At 45.0% G+C, this 14645-nt stretch overlaps 1 protein-coding gene across 1 annotated transcript in view; it reads left to right on the plus strand.

The window, feature by feature from the left end:
- PolD1 (DNA polymerase delta 1, catalytic subunit) overlaps positions 1–14645 on the plus strand; it is a 60429-nt gene that overhangs the window by 19368 nt on the left and 26416 nt on the right. The window contains exons 7-10 of the mRNA XM_084602766.1: positions 282–448; positions 6879–7124; positions 8398–8508; positions 10277–10468. Coding sequence (XP_084458892.1) covers positions 282–448; positions 6879–7124; positions 8398–8508; positions 10277–10468 — 716 coding nt within the window. The remainder of the gene's footprint in view (positions 1–281; positions 449–6878; positions 7125–8397; positions 8509–10276; positions 10469–14645) is intronic.

Here is a 14645-nt window from a genome sequence, read left to right on the forward strand (position 1 = left end):
TGGACAGACATTAAAAATTTACCCTAGAAACATAGTGGCAAATAATTCTATTAGTTTGTCTGTGCATAGTCCATGCTCAGGTAGCTCTGTTGAGTAGCCTTGCTATCTTTCTCATGTTTCCTTTGGCTGGAAGCCAAGTTCCTGGAAAAGCTCTGACATGTTATCATGTCTTTCTTCGGTTTTCAGCTTCATTGGAAAATGCTTGAAATTCAGTACATTTTTAATATTGCACTTGCTAGCACTGCATACCTGCCACTGAGGTGCTCTGTGGCTGAACGCAGGGGTGTTCCCTGAGCCGGAGAAGGACAGTGTCATCCAGATCTCCAACATGGTGATGCGTCAAGGTGAGAAGGACCCCTTCATTCGCAACGTCTTCACCCTCAACACCTGTGCACCCATTGCTGGCTGCGAGGTGCTCAGCTACCAGCGGGAACATGAACTGCTTCAGGTACTGTGCACAGTTCAGCTGGCTTTCATGGGCTAGAGTGTGAGCAGATTGCATCGGGCGGGGGGAACTGCAAAAAGGAGTGACTTTCTGTCGTTATAGAAAGCCAGCATTCAGTGCTCCAGCTGTTGCGTGGTGAAGCCAGCCTGGCTGACTGAAGGCTTTTGGCGGTTCCTACGTGGCCTGCTTCACCACTGACGATGGCGTAAAAATCAACATAGCCTTTTAATTAACTTAGACCTCCGATGATCAGCGGTGGCTTTAGTAGGGTTTGCACCAAAGCTGCAGAGCTTTGGTGCTAACCCCAACTCCTTGCGGCCTTTGCGCCATGCGCTGGTGCCTACCATGCCATTTGCAGCGTGCGCAGCATGAGCTCCAGTACTGAGGTGCAGGGCCGTTGACAGATTGAGAGCTCTTTCTTGATTCAATGGATGGCGGTGAATGGCCGTTCTTAGTTGATGGAGTGATTTGTCTGGTTAATTCCGATAACAAGCGATACTCTAGCCTATTAATTAGGTGCAGGGTTTTCAGCACCTTACAACCTTCTTAGTGGAACGAGCGGCTAGAAACAGAGCAATAACGGGTCTATGATGCCCTTAGGTGTCCTGGGTCGCACGCGCGCTACACTGAAGGAAGCAGCGTGTTTTTTTTTATCCCTGTCTGAAAAGACGAGGTAACCCGTGGAACTTCTTTCGTGATTGGGATAGGGACTTGGAATTGTTTGCCCAGCGCTCGACTTGGGAGGAACCTATGAGAGATGCAGCTTTCTGCTGACGTATCGGAAGCTATCCGCCATGGTTGCCTGTCCAATTCAACCTGTAGCCGCACTTTTTGGCAGTGTCATTACCATGGTAACGACACTGCGAAGCTGTGCTATGAGCACCGGCTTCTCCGTCGGCTCAAAGCTGGCCTAGCCCACCAGACGCTGCTCCACACCATCTTTGCGGGGGTGTCAACGAGGTGGACCCAACGGTCAGCAAATCCGTGTCGCTGTCTTGGTGTTCTGCTGGCGTCCATCGCTGCTGCTGCCACGGATCACTTGAGCACTACTTGTGTGAAAGTTCGAGAACAAGTGCGAAAGGCGGCGACTAAGGGATGGCTTACAGGAGCTACGACGAAGCCTACCCTGTAGTTGTACAAGGCCAGCAAGAAGATCATTTGTCGGGAACGACTATATGACAACTCCCTGGGCAGTGGCCTGCTGGCGGAATCTCGCTGTGGTCTTGGGTACGGCGAGTGCGCTTCATGAGCGATCTCGACACAACTAATGCCATTTGTGGAGCGTCGGCAGAAACGATCAGCCACGTGATTTTGGACTGTCCAGCGATTTTGCCGACCTCTGAGATCCGAACGTTGTCACCTGCCTTGGGATATGAAGAGCAGGCAGCGGCGACCTTCTGCAGAGGGCTAAGCCACCATCACCATCATCACAGCAAGTAGGTGCTCACCGCGCTTGTTAACAACACCGTATTTACCTCAGTTTTACAGTCCCTATCTTTACAAGCACTTCAAGAACACACACGGAATTAAAACACCTTTTATTTGTTTTCTGTGCAGTAACTTGAAGAACATTCGAATGTAAAATCTAAAGTGCATGCTCATCCAATCAGTGAAGCAGCGCCCAAGCGAGAAGGAAACCTCATATCCGTTAACGAACTTCACCGTCGTGTGTCGCTCACATCGGTGCCAAAACACTGATTACTGAAGCGGAATAAAATATTAAGCGCTCACTGTTTCGCCGTTATGATTGGGCTTTGGGGCATCGGGAAGGTGTAAAGAACCTAGAAGCCGGCTGGAATTAATAGTCTGGTGAATGTCACAGCGCCCCTTTAATGTCCCAAAGTGACTCAGGCTATTGGAGATGCTGTAGTGAAGTCCTCTGGAAATCTTGACCACCTGGGGTTCTTACGGGCACTTTGCTTTCCGGCCTTATCAAAAAGCGGCCGCCGCGGCTGGGATTCAATCCCACATCCTTAGGTTCAGTAGACATGCATCCTAACCACGGAATCGTCATGGCAGGCATAAGATTGAAATGAATTGTGCATTGCAATGATATAAAAAAAGAAATGGCCAAATTTATCGACTATCCATATCGTATAATTAGAAGTAATATCCCTGCATTGAATCAAAATTCTTGTCGCTTCGGGAAGATTTATGAAGAAAATAGCACACACATATTCAATATTAGCACAGTGGCTTAAAAAAGAAAAAGCATTTTCTGCTGTTATGTCTGCATGTCATTAGAGCGCTAAGCATGCCCAAAATTCTGGACAAGTGCATTTTTCGACGAGACGCTGTTTATGAACGTAATATTGTTTTCCATTCTGTAGAAGTGCATCATAGCTAGCAAAATATTTGCATATTGCCCCTTAGACACTCATTCTAAAAACTCACTCTATTGTTTCAGTGACATTTAAATTCTTGGTGCAAGTACAAGAAATATTTTAGAAGCAAGGTTTTGCTACATATCAAGAAACTTGGAATATTGCCATAAATATGCTCATATGTCTTACAGCATTTGCGAGAAGTGCACCCCACTGCGTTTCTACAGCAGTTTTAACTATTCAGGGCAAGCGCCAGGTACAATTTAAAAGCAAGATTCTGCTGGGCATCGAAAGGTTGAACATGTCGGGAATTGCATGCTTTAATTCTTAAATGGCATAATCATTTTGATTTGTGTATTTTTTTTTGTGTGTCATTACATTTTTATTGTTACGAAAATGTTTAATTTGGAGAAATACTTTCCTATATGCTTATTTGAAAGTTTTTGTAAGTTGTTTTCATAACAGTGACTTTGAGGCAGCATATTGTTTTCCTTCTTTTGTCATAACTGTTGAACACCTGAACTTGCCTGCAGCAAAATCTGCAGTCTTGCATTTAGGGGGGTGCAGGGCTAAAATCACAGTTTTCATTTGAAAAAAAACGTGTTTTTAATTAGCCCTTTTGCGAGATAGAGACGGCTCCGACAAGGCTCCAGCTGTTAATGATGCGTCGTGAGGGTAGGCGTATCCAGCACCTGACGACCAATTTGTTGCGACTGGGGTTTGACATCGGAGCGCTGCAGAAGTCGAGAAGGCGGGGAGCTCAGTTGGTCAACGGCTGCGCGTCCGACGCAAGAGTCGTTCTCCAATGTCTTCCTCGTTGACTTGTGCTATCAGCTTCATCTTCTTCAGGACTGCTACAGTGGGAAAGAAACTGAATGCGGAGTGCATCTCCATGTTAGAATGCTTGTTTGTGTAGAAGAGTGCAGCAGACAACTGAAAAGAAAAACATAAAGAAAAGGCAAATTTTAGGTCATGGCAACAGCGGATTGGCTGATAAACCGAAATAGACGCTGGGAGCCTGTCAAACCGCAGTGTTCAAAAAGCTGGTTTAGAATATGGAGCCTAGGCAAACAAAAAGGCACGCCCAGCAAGCAACCAAGGAAATCCTTTCACGAGCGCAAACAAGGGCAATAGACAGCTGGGAAGCTGAAAAAAGAAAAAAGAAGGCAATTCGAAGTAGTCACCACAGAACAGTGTCCTGTTGAAAAGGGCTGCCCAGCGTATGCACCAGATCACAGTGATTTATTAATTTAGGCCATAAATTTGAATAGCATGTTCTGCAGTCTTTAAACTCATTTTTCTCAGTTAGCACTTTTTATGAGCACAACCGTTGAGAAAACTACCATTTCCAAGCTCTTTTGCCAAAGGCTGCTTTCAAATGGTTTCTGGACTAAACTTTTGTTCGGAACAAGATAAGGTTCTTTTTGGATTCCTAATTATTCTCTAGGATGAGAAAAACATAGAATATTGGCATATAAAGACAACAGAAAAATGAAGTTAGTTTTTAAAGTGCTCAACTTTTTACAGAAATGTCATAAAGAACCTGCAGTTCGCTTTATCCTGCACAATGAACTATCTAGATGTTACGTGAGCGCAAACAATTGCAGTGCAGTCCACTTACAGCAATATTGAGAAAATTGAAAAATAAGTCGGAAATTCGCACTCGCTTGAGCAGCAGCTGAAGCTTGGCAGTCTCCATGGGCACCGCTTCCAGTAGTGCGTACGTTGACGGCAGTCCTTTTTGCGAGCACGAAACCGATCAGCGCTGGACGAAGTGCAAGACATCCCCAGCTTGATGATCGTTAGTCATAGAGTACGACTGCCTGTATTTTCTCGTGAGGCGTCCAACCTTGAAACTCTGCCGAAAATCCCAATGGATCTGCTGTTTCACCTGGAGAACTATTGCCATCCTCTTGGCGCCATCTGTGGGACAGCAACGATTGCGGTGATGATAGCTCTCATTTCCTAACTCTATAAATATAAATATAAATATAATTCTATAAATTCCCTTCGCGGACTTAGCCGCACCAATCCATTTGGGACACTTATGCTCCTCTTAGTATTTTATTTTTATCAAAAGTTAATTTTCGTAATAAACATCTTCCGGGTGGGTAGAAAGGCATTGTTTTATCGATATTCCACCAATAATTGATCTTTACATATGGTTTATTTTTACTTAGGGGGCAATGGGTAAACTGATAAATACCAAGAATTTGAGTGTTATAAGCATTATATTATATTATGTGGTATCTTTATAAGTAGATTACACTGTACATCTTCATTAGTTTTGAAATGATATGTTAACATGGAAAGATAGGCTAGTTGGTCAAGTTGGTTGGTTGGTCTTGGTAGCTGAAGTTCAGTGTTGTCCTGTGTTTGTCTTCTTTCTTCAGCCTGTGTTTTTTGAACTGAAATGTTTGTTTGCTTTGAAATGATAGTTTTCCTGAGCTGACACACTTAATTACTCATTATGAGAGCTACAACTTTTATTCTATTTGTGCTAAGGTGATGAAACTTAGAATATATTCTAATAAGAGGAAGATCCCTAAAAATTTTATTGAATTGGTGCAACAGTTCAAAAGTTGACCCTTTAGCCTTGCATTCCCCCTTAAGTATTCTTTTATATTCTGCAACAGGTGGAACTGCTACAGAATTCTAGATTTTCTATGGCAATACCTGAAATTGGTGCTAAAGTTTCCACTTCCTCTTTTACAAAAGCGGCTACAAGAAACACGCTATTTCAGTCCCTCCACTGTGAAAACCAAATGTCTCTCTCTCTTTTCTCCCCACCTCCGCTTTTTCCAAGGTGCTTATTAGAGTACTTGACTACTGAGCCGGGCAATAGGATTTGATCCTAGCCATGGTGGCCATGTTTCGATGGAGGCAAGGCAAAATGTCGCTACAGAAAGGCCCTTCACTACAGACCTTGCACTCAGCCTTAGTTGCTTTGAGACATTAAACTTCCACAACTCCATAATCCCATAAAATATGTCTTGCACTGCAGACAAACCACGGACAGTACACTTTGGTGTCCTTGAGTCACGTGACACCCAGCTTGGGGATTGAAACAGCACTTAATTCTGTTCTGCACTTAAGTTTAAGATGATTACACCACATTGTAGGTTCTCTTCTGACGCCAAGGTGGCTCAGGGGTTAAGACACTGAACTGCTGAACCCAAGGAACCGAATTTGGTCCCCTCCATGGCAGTCACTTTTCGATAAAGGCAAAAAGCAAGGCGCGCATTTACACTTCGGTGTCAGGTCACGTTAAAGAACCCCAGGTGGTCAAACTTTCAGAGTCCTCCACTACGGTGTCTCCCATAGCCTGAGCTCCTTTAAGCTATTAAATCCAATAAAACAATCCAACCACCACGCTGTCTCAGTGGCAGTATCACCATGAAATGCCAGCCAGCCCATTTACGGACAAGTTTTACACCTGTGTGACATGGCACTCCTCGATGTCCGTTCTCACAAAGAGATGCCTCTTCCCAAAAGGAGAAACACTTCATGGGAACAGTGGCATAGCTGCATAGTGCAGCCCAAGGGCAGTACAGTCAGTGAGCTTTAACTGGGAATTTTAAGACTGAAATGTTTGGTTCATTCATTCGTTGAGCTTAGAAATTTATTCCTTTGTACTTCATTCATAAAAGAACTGTTTCCGTCAATTAGCAGTGAACCAGCTAATCCAGACAAAAGAGCTGATTCGAAATATAAATGGTTGTCAAAAACGAATAAGGACTGCCAAGTTTTTAATATTCTTAAATTATTTTTTTTTTACAACTACATTAGGAGCTTGAAGTGTTCTTTCTTTGCTTTGACTTTTGTACATGAGACGGCAATGCATTTACAGGGTCATGGAATGGCTTCTTCAGGCTTCAAAGATGGGCCATTTTGACTCCGAGGTCCTTAGTGGCAAAAGTGCAAATACTTAAGCTGTGTAGCTGTGCTTCGTGTACTTTTAAACATAAGGTCACAATTTTCATAGGCCTCTGTGCTGTCCCCTGTGATGAATAGTACCACTCACTGGCCTGTGGGGTACATTCACTCAACCAGCAATCACTCGTATATTCACTGAGTTGCCTCATAATTTTTTATTTGTCTCTTTTTAGAAATGGGCAGACTTTGTACGTGAGGTGGACCCTGATGTGATCACGGGATACAACATCCAGAACTTTGATTTCCCTTACCTGATGAACCGGGCCAAGCAGCTGCGCGTGGACACGTTCCCTTTCCTGGGGCGCATCCGCAACTGCAAGACTCTGCTCAAGGACGCCGTGATGCAGTCCAAGCAGATGGGCCGCCGCGAGAACAAGGTGGTCACCATCGAGGGCCGGGTCCAGTTCGACCTCCTCCAGGTGAGACCAGAGGCCTATTAACGTAGGGCTTTATTTCGTAGCATTCATTCTTTCTTACTGACATGCTGGTGCTTGCTTAGTTGTGTAAGCCCACTGCAGAAGCCTACCTGTTATCATTATCATCTGTATGCTAGCTTGGAGCTGGGGAGAGGGGGCACTAGGCATTGGTATACGGTGCAGTCCACTTATAACGATAATGAGAAAACCAGAAAATCCGATCGCCAATCATCATTATATCTGGACTGTCAAAAAAATAAAAGAACACGCCCACGCATTTTTACATGCTTGTAAGCTTACATAATTACCAGTGATGAGCGAATGGGGTTGAACAGCGCGAACCGTTGTAAAGAGCTCTGAACATTTTATTGTAGGATACATGAATAGCCATAAAATAACTCAACCATGCTTAAAGACATCGTAAATATGCTCTCGCTTCAGCGGCAGCTGAAGCTTGACAGTCGCTGTGAGCATCGATTTCAATAAATAGTGCGTACACTGGTGGTGGTCCTTTTTGCATGCTCGAACCCAATCGACGACTAGATGAACTGCAGGACATCCCCAGCCTTGACGATCGTTAAAAATCAGTGTGAATGCTCATATTTTTTCATGAGAGAGCCATCTCGAGAACTATCGGCATGCGCTGTCGTCTTGGTGGATGCTCAGTCAGGCGATGGTGACGACAATACGGGTGCCCCCTTTCCGCGTTGACAGGCAGCAATTGCGATGAAATTCTCTGATTTCCTAACCGCACGGAATTCCCTCTGTGAATTTATCCATGCTGGTGCATTCTTAGCACTCATTCAGACAAATTTTTATAGTGAACATCTTCCAGGCAGCCAGAAAGCTATCGTATCCGACATGCCGCCGATAATCAATCATTATTATATGGTTTCTTTTTACATAGGGGCAATGGAAGAACTGACAAATTCTAAGAATTTGATTGATATATGCGATATATTTATAGCTGATATTGTTATAAGAGGATTACACTGCATTGCTTTTGGCAGACTTTTGGCGTTCACAAATACAGACTCTGTGCACAGAAACAAACATTCCAGTTTGCTACGTAGATCCAGAGTGTAATTCAGGGGCTTGTTTTTGCTTCTTTTTGTCAGTGGAGATAAACATTAGGTTCGGATGTGCAGCCAAGAAGCATGTAACATTTTGCTGGCAGGCACACGCCCGGCAATGCAAGTTCCAAATCCAGAGACATTTTATGAGAGTGTTGATGGTGCTGCTTGTAAAATCATCAGTTCGTGGTGTGTGCGTGCAGGTGCTTCTGCGTGACTACAAGCTGCGGTCGTACACGCTCAACGCAGTCAGCTACCATTTCCTGCAGGAGCAGAAGGAGGACGTCCAGCACAGCATCATCACTGACCTCCAGGTGAGGGGTCGTCACTTACCACGATCTTGGCAATACTGACCGCTAATTCTACCTTCGAGGGACTAGGAAAAAGTTTCATATTATAACCGGGTTTTCAAGTTAACAGAACAGCGCAAAAGGGTTGGCTCAGGCAAAAAAAATTTCATTGCAAGAACATGCTGCGAGAAACAGGCTACAAAAGTTCCTTGAATCATAAAAAATTGATTCTGTGAAAAGCTGGACAGTGGTTGCCTGCTTTTGAGATATAACCATTTTTCACGTTTTCAATTGATGCTTTATTTATTTGCACTGTTGGGAGTGTTGAAGCATAACCGCACCAATTCCACAAGGGTCTTGTCAGCATCCTTTGCAGTGCAAAGCATTACTGGTGGAGCTTCGTCTTAGGCAGCTAATGCCCTGTGAGGAGGTTTCACTGCACGGTAAGTAGACTGCATGTGACGGGTGTGAGGTTTATGCACGGTGAAGGAATGACAGAGCCATGCAGAGGGAAGCAAGGAGAATGTGCTGCAGCAGCAGTCAGCATCTGAAGCGGCATGCAGCTGGGCTCAGTCGGCCACCAACACTGATGGACTTCAGCCTTCCACCAGTGCAGTTATCCACATAGGAGGCAACTTTCCTGCCCTGCCTGGCAAACCTTGCATCGACTTCCCACAGCTAACTTTCAAAAATTGCCATCACCACCCATACTCTTCCATCAAAGTTGTACTATGTCAGAAACCTCCTTGAAGGACTGTGGGTCCTCCACCTTCCCTGCAGCCAGCAGCTCCAACTTTTCATTCCCTGCCACGTTTGTACCCACTGCAGTACTTCTACTGTGTACAGACTTTGCCTTTATAGATGAGAGCCTTTAATGGAAATGCCTTATAAGAAAGGTCCATCCTCTTGATATTGAAGACATCTCAAGGCTGTTTAAAATCTTCTACCCCTGTTGCCAGTCAGTGCAAACATCTCTGTGGACAGCAGCACTTTCTCTCGAGATGGTCTTGAAGGCTAGGCCACGGTGCTTTTATATCTCCTCGGCTTCCATTGCTACCACTTAAATTCCATTCTCCCATTCCCAGGGCTGTCTTCCATGCCTCCTGCTCTGAAATGGAACCACTTATAGGAAAATCGGCACTCTGCACACAATTAAATTGAAAAAAAAAAAAAAAATCTAGCTTTTCGTAGCGTTCTCACCCGTATTTGTTTTGAAGCAAGGGTCCCATTTTTAACAACCCCTTGAGTAACGGCTTTTTCAAAATTCGTGGCAATATGGACTTTGGGATGTCGAACTTCCTTAAAACTTATTTTTTTACTCAGATCATTTCATTGAAGTTCCTACAGAATGTGCAGAATATTTTGTAGCATTTTATCTGGATGTTTCTTAACACTCTCGATTGTGCCAGAGCATCGATCGCATGTAGGCACAATGCAATGCAGCAGTGCCAACAAAAACGATCGGGAAGCTTATGGACGACTTCTAAATTGGCTTGTCCTGGCTATGTATGACATTGGCTGCGTAGATTTTCTTAATAGTTGTGAGATTGCCTTTGGGACATGTGAGTACAGATACACCCAAATATTCCATATGTTAAGCTTCTATGCTATTTAACCAAGCATGATCATTAACCTAAGAATTTCTGTGCTGCCGACATAGAAAGCCAACCAAATAACCCTTTATCCGTGCTTCTTCCTTAACCGAGTTTCATTTAATGGGCATCTGATGTAAGTCGACAGAGAACTCCTTGAATGTGTAATGATCATTTTCCTTTTTTCTTTGACTGTGCAGAATGGCACGGACCAGACACGCCGCCGCTTGGCCGTTTACTGCCTCAAGGATGCCATGCTGCCCTTACGGCTCCTTGAAAAACTGATGAGCGTCATCAACTACATGGAGATGGCGCGTGTCACGGGCGTGCCCATGACCTACCTGCTATCGCGCGGCCAGCAGATCAAGGTCGTCTCACAGCTGCTCCGAAAGGTGCGCAGGTTTTATCGAAATCTGAGGTGAATAAAAGGGGCCACTTCACAATTTTTCGGCAATATGACACCAGACCGCCATCCAAAATCTCTTCAAGGACTGCAGTGCTGAAGCGGACCACATCATGTGCATGCACGCAAAGTACTTATTCGCAGTTGCAGCTGCATCAGCTGCTCAGCAGAACAGCTGAGCAGACATACAGCTGCAACTAGCAGTAAGCTGTCCTTGTGCTTGCGCATGATCTTATTTGTTTCCCCCCTGTCGTTCTTGGTGGGACACGGAAGTGCCATCTGATGGGATGTTGCTAAAAAATTGAAGAGCTGCACAGGGGATCACTTCATGGATCACTGCCTTGTCGTGGCGGAGGGGCTTGCGAAACTCGATGAGGTCGTGAGCTCTGCTGTGTAGGGCCACCCAAGATAGACAGGTCACGGCAGATAGTTCTGACAAAATGGGATTCACTGGAGAAGGTAATGGCAACCCACTCCAGTATTTCCTACCAAGAAAACCCTATGGCCAGTCACAATACCATTATTGATATGGCGCCGGAAGATGAGCCCCCCAGGTTGGAAGGCGTCCCACATGTTACTGGGGATTAACAAAGGGCGATTCCTAGTAGCTCCAGGACGAATGAAGCGGCTGGGCTAAAGCCAAAAGGACGCTCAGTTGTGGATGTGTCGGGAAGCGACCGGAAAGTCCGATGTTGCAAGGAGATATATCACATGGCAACATGGAATGTAAGATCTATGACGCAAGGTAAACTGGATATCGTCAAGCGAGAAATGGACAGATCGAACATTGATATCTTGGGTATCAGCGAGCTCAAGTGGACCGGAATGGGAGAATTTAACTCCGGCGATCATTATGTCTTTTATTGTGGGCACGAATCCAAAAGAGGGAATGGGGTCGCTCTCATAGTAAACAGAAGAATGGGCAAAGCAGTGATAGGGTACAACCCCAAAAACGACCGAATGATGTCACTTCGGATCCAAGGTCACCCTTTGAACATAACAGTTATCCAAGTCTATGCACCGACCACTACTGCTGAAGAAGCTGACGTTGAGAGATTTTATGCGGACCTACAATGCCTTTTAGGCCGCACCCCATCATCAGACGTCGTTTTTCTCATAGGAGACTGGAATGCTAAGGTCGGGAGTGAAGAAATATCCGGAATTATAGGCAAGTTCGGTCTTGGTGAGCCAAATGAAGCCGGGCAGAGGCTAGTAGAGTTTTGTCAAGAAAACAACCTGACCATAGCGAATACTCATTTTCAACAGCACAAGAGGCGCCTGTACACGTGGACTTCACGGGACGGTCTGTACAGGAATCAGATCGATTATATTATTTGCCGGCAGAGATGGAGAAGCGCTATACAAGCAATAAAAACAAGGCCTGGGGCCGATTGTGGCACCGATCATCAGCTTCTTGTTGCCAAAATTAAGCTTCGATTGAGGAAAACGCAGAAAACTAGAAGGCCTTTCAGGTATGATCTGGATCAAATTCCATTAGAATATGCTGTGGAAGTGAGGAATCGATTTCAAGAATTAGATCTAGAAGACAAAGAGCCCGAAGAGATGTGGACTGATGTTCGTGATATAATACAAGAAGTTGCTACTAAGGTAGTTCCAAAGCAAAAGAAATGCAAAAAAGCAAACTAGTTATCTGAAGAGGCTTTGCAAATAGCTGAGGAAAGGAGGATGGCAAAAGTTATGGGGGAAAGAGAAAGATACAAGGTTCTCAATGCGGATTTTCAGAAAATAGCAAGGAGAGATAAGAATGCCTTCCTGAACATACAGTGCCAAGCAGTTGAGGACAACAGCCAATTAAGGAACACAAGAGCTCTGTATAAGACAATCAAAGATATCAAAGGAAGCTTCTGTGCTAAGCTGGGCGTGATAAAGGACAAACGAGGCAAGGACCTCACTGAAGCCTCAGAGATAAAGAAGAGGTGGCAGGAATACACAGAAGAACTGTACAAGAAGGACCCCGATGTGCAAACCCAGCATAAGACGGTTGTGATTACTGATCTCGAGCCGGGCATCCTGAAGAGTGAAGTTCAATGGGCCTTAGCCAGCCTTGCTAATAACAAAGCTAGCGGAATTGATGGTATTCCAGCTGAGTTGCTTCAAAACCTCAACCACGACGCTGTTAACACTCTGCATACATTATGTCAGAAGATTTGGACAACCCTGCAGTGGCCACAGGATTGGAGGAGGTCAGTTTACATCCCCATTCCAAAGAAAGGCAGTGCCAAAGATTGTTCCAACTACCGCACGATCGCACTTATTTCGCATGCTAGCAAGGTGATGTTGAAAATCCTCCAAGGTAGGCTGCAGCAGTATGTGGATCGGGAGCTTCCGGACGTGCAAGCTGGGTTTCGCAAGGGCAGAGGAACTAGAGACCAAATTGCCAACCTTCGCTGGATCATGGAAAAAGCAAGAGAGTTCCAGAAACCCATTTACTTCTGCTTTATTGATTATGCGAAAGCGTTTGACAGCGTAGATCACAGCAGATTGTGGCAAGCTCTCCAAGAGATGGGAGTTCCAATTCACCTCATCTGTCTCCTCAGGAACCTGTATGAAGGGCAAGAGGCAACAGTCAGAACTGGGCATGGTCTTACTGATTGGTTTCCGATTGAGAAAGGGGTGAGGCAAGGCTGCATACTGTCGCCCTGCCTATTTAACCTATATGCAGAGTGCATCATGAGGAAGGCCGGTCTGGACGAGTCTTCAGCTGGAGTGAAGATTGCTGGAAAACGTATCAACAACCTTAGATATGCGGATGATACCACTTTAATGGCAGAAAGTGAAGTGGAACTCAAGAGACTTCTTATGCGCGTACAAGAAGAGAGTGAGAAGTTTGGGCTTAAACTGAACATTAAAAAGACAAAGATCATGGCGTCTTGCCCTATCAAGTCCTGGAGCATCAATGGACAAGAAGTGGAAGCTGTGACAGATTTTCTGTTCTTGGGCTCCAAGATTACCTCGGAAGGAGACTGCAGCCATGAAATTAGGAGACGCCTGCTTCTGGGAAAGAGAGCAATGGTTAGCCTTGACCGCCTAGTAAAGAGCAGAGACATTAGTCTGCCAACCAAGATCCGTATAACTCGTGCTATAGTCTTTCCAGTTGTGATGTATGGATGCGAGAGTTGGACTGTGAAAAAGGCTGACCGCCGAAGAATTGACGCGTTTGAATTGTGGTGCTGGCGAAGACTCTTGAGAGTTCCTTGGACTGCCAGAAGATCAAATCAGTCGATATTGTCGACCATAAACCCTGACTGCTCATTGGAGGGTCAAATTCTAAAGTTAAAGCTCAGCTACTTTGGTCATCTGATGAGAAGAGAGGAGTCGCTGGAGAAAGATTTAATGTTGGGAAAGGTTGAGGGTCGCCGGAGAAGGGGTAGGCAGCGAACGCGATGGTTAGATGGCATCCTCGAGGCACTGCAGATGAAGTTATGTGATGTTAAGAAGATAGTGAGAGACCGGAAAGCGTGGCGTGACATGGTCCATAGAGTCACGAAGAGTCGGACACGACTGAACGCCTGAACTGAACTGAACTGCACAGGGGAAGCTGAGGAAAGAAGCCAGCCATCGCTTGAATGACTACTGGCTTCTTTCCTGTGCATGTCCTAACGAGCCTCTCATCTACTTTCCCTTGTTGAGCAAGCAAATTGATATAAGTGAACAAAGTAGTTTCCATTTTCTTGCTGGCGTACAATGGAACTTGAAGGGGGCTGCAAAATAGTTTAATGTGTCGATAATTCGACGTATACAGCAAGGGGAGCAGGCAAGCTTATCTGTTTCCTAGGAGCAAGAATGCATTGCACCCATGCTAGTGATTGTGATGTGCGGGGAAAATGAATTCAAGAGACCAAAAGCACACCCCACATTCAGCTGGTCACACAATCTTGCAGCCCTAATGCTTCCAGCAGGGGCCCAGGGCTGTGCAGGTAACCTCTTTCTGTGCATGAAAAGGAATCGATGAGAGATCTTAAGGAGAAGCATCACTTGCAGCAGCATGATGAGCCGTTCGGTGATGAAATTTCAGTTCAATATAATGCACGTTTTACCTGTGCTTTTACGCAGCAATTTCGATGTGTTAATGTGTCTGTTATCTATATCCAGTAAGTTAAGATATTGGGACTCTATATACAGTACCGTGCATTTTTATCATTGAT

Source organism: Amblyomma maculatum, chromosome 4 (assembly GCF_055883805.1).
Source record: "Amblyomma maculatum isolate TAMU_Amacu chromosome 4, ASM5588380v1, whole genome shotgun sequence".
Taxonomy (NCBI): domain Eukaryota; kingdom Metazoa; phylum Arthropoda; class Arachnida; order Ixodida; family Ixodidae; genus Amblyomma; species Amblyomma maculatum.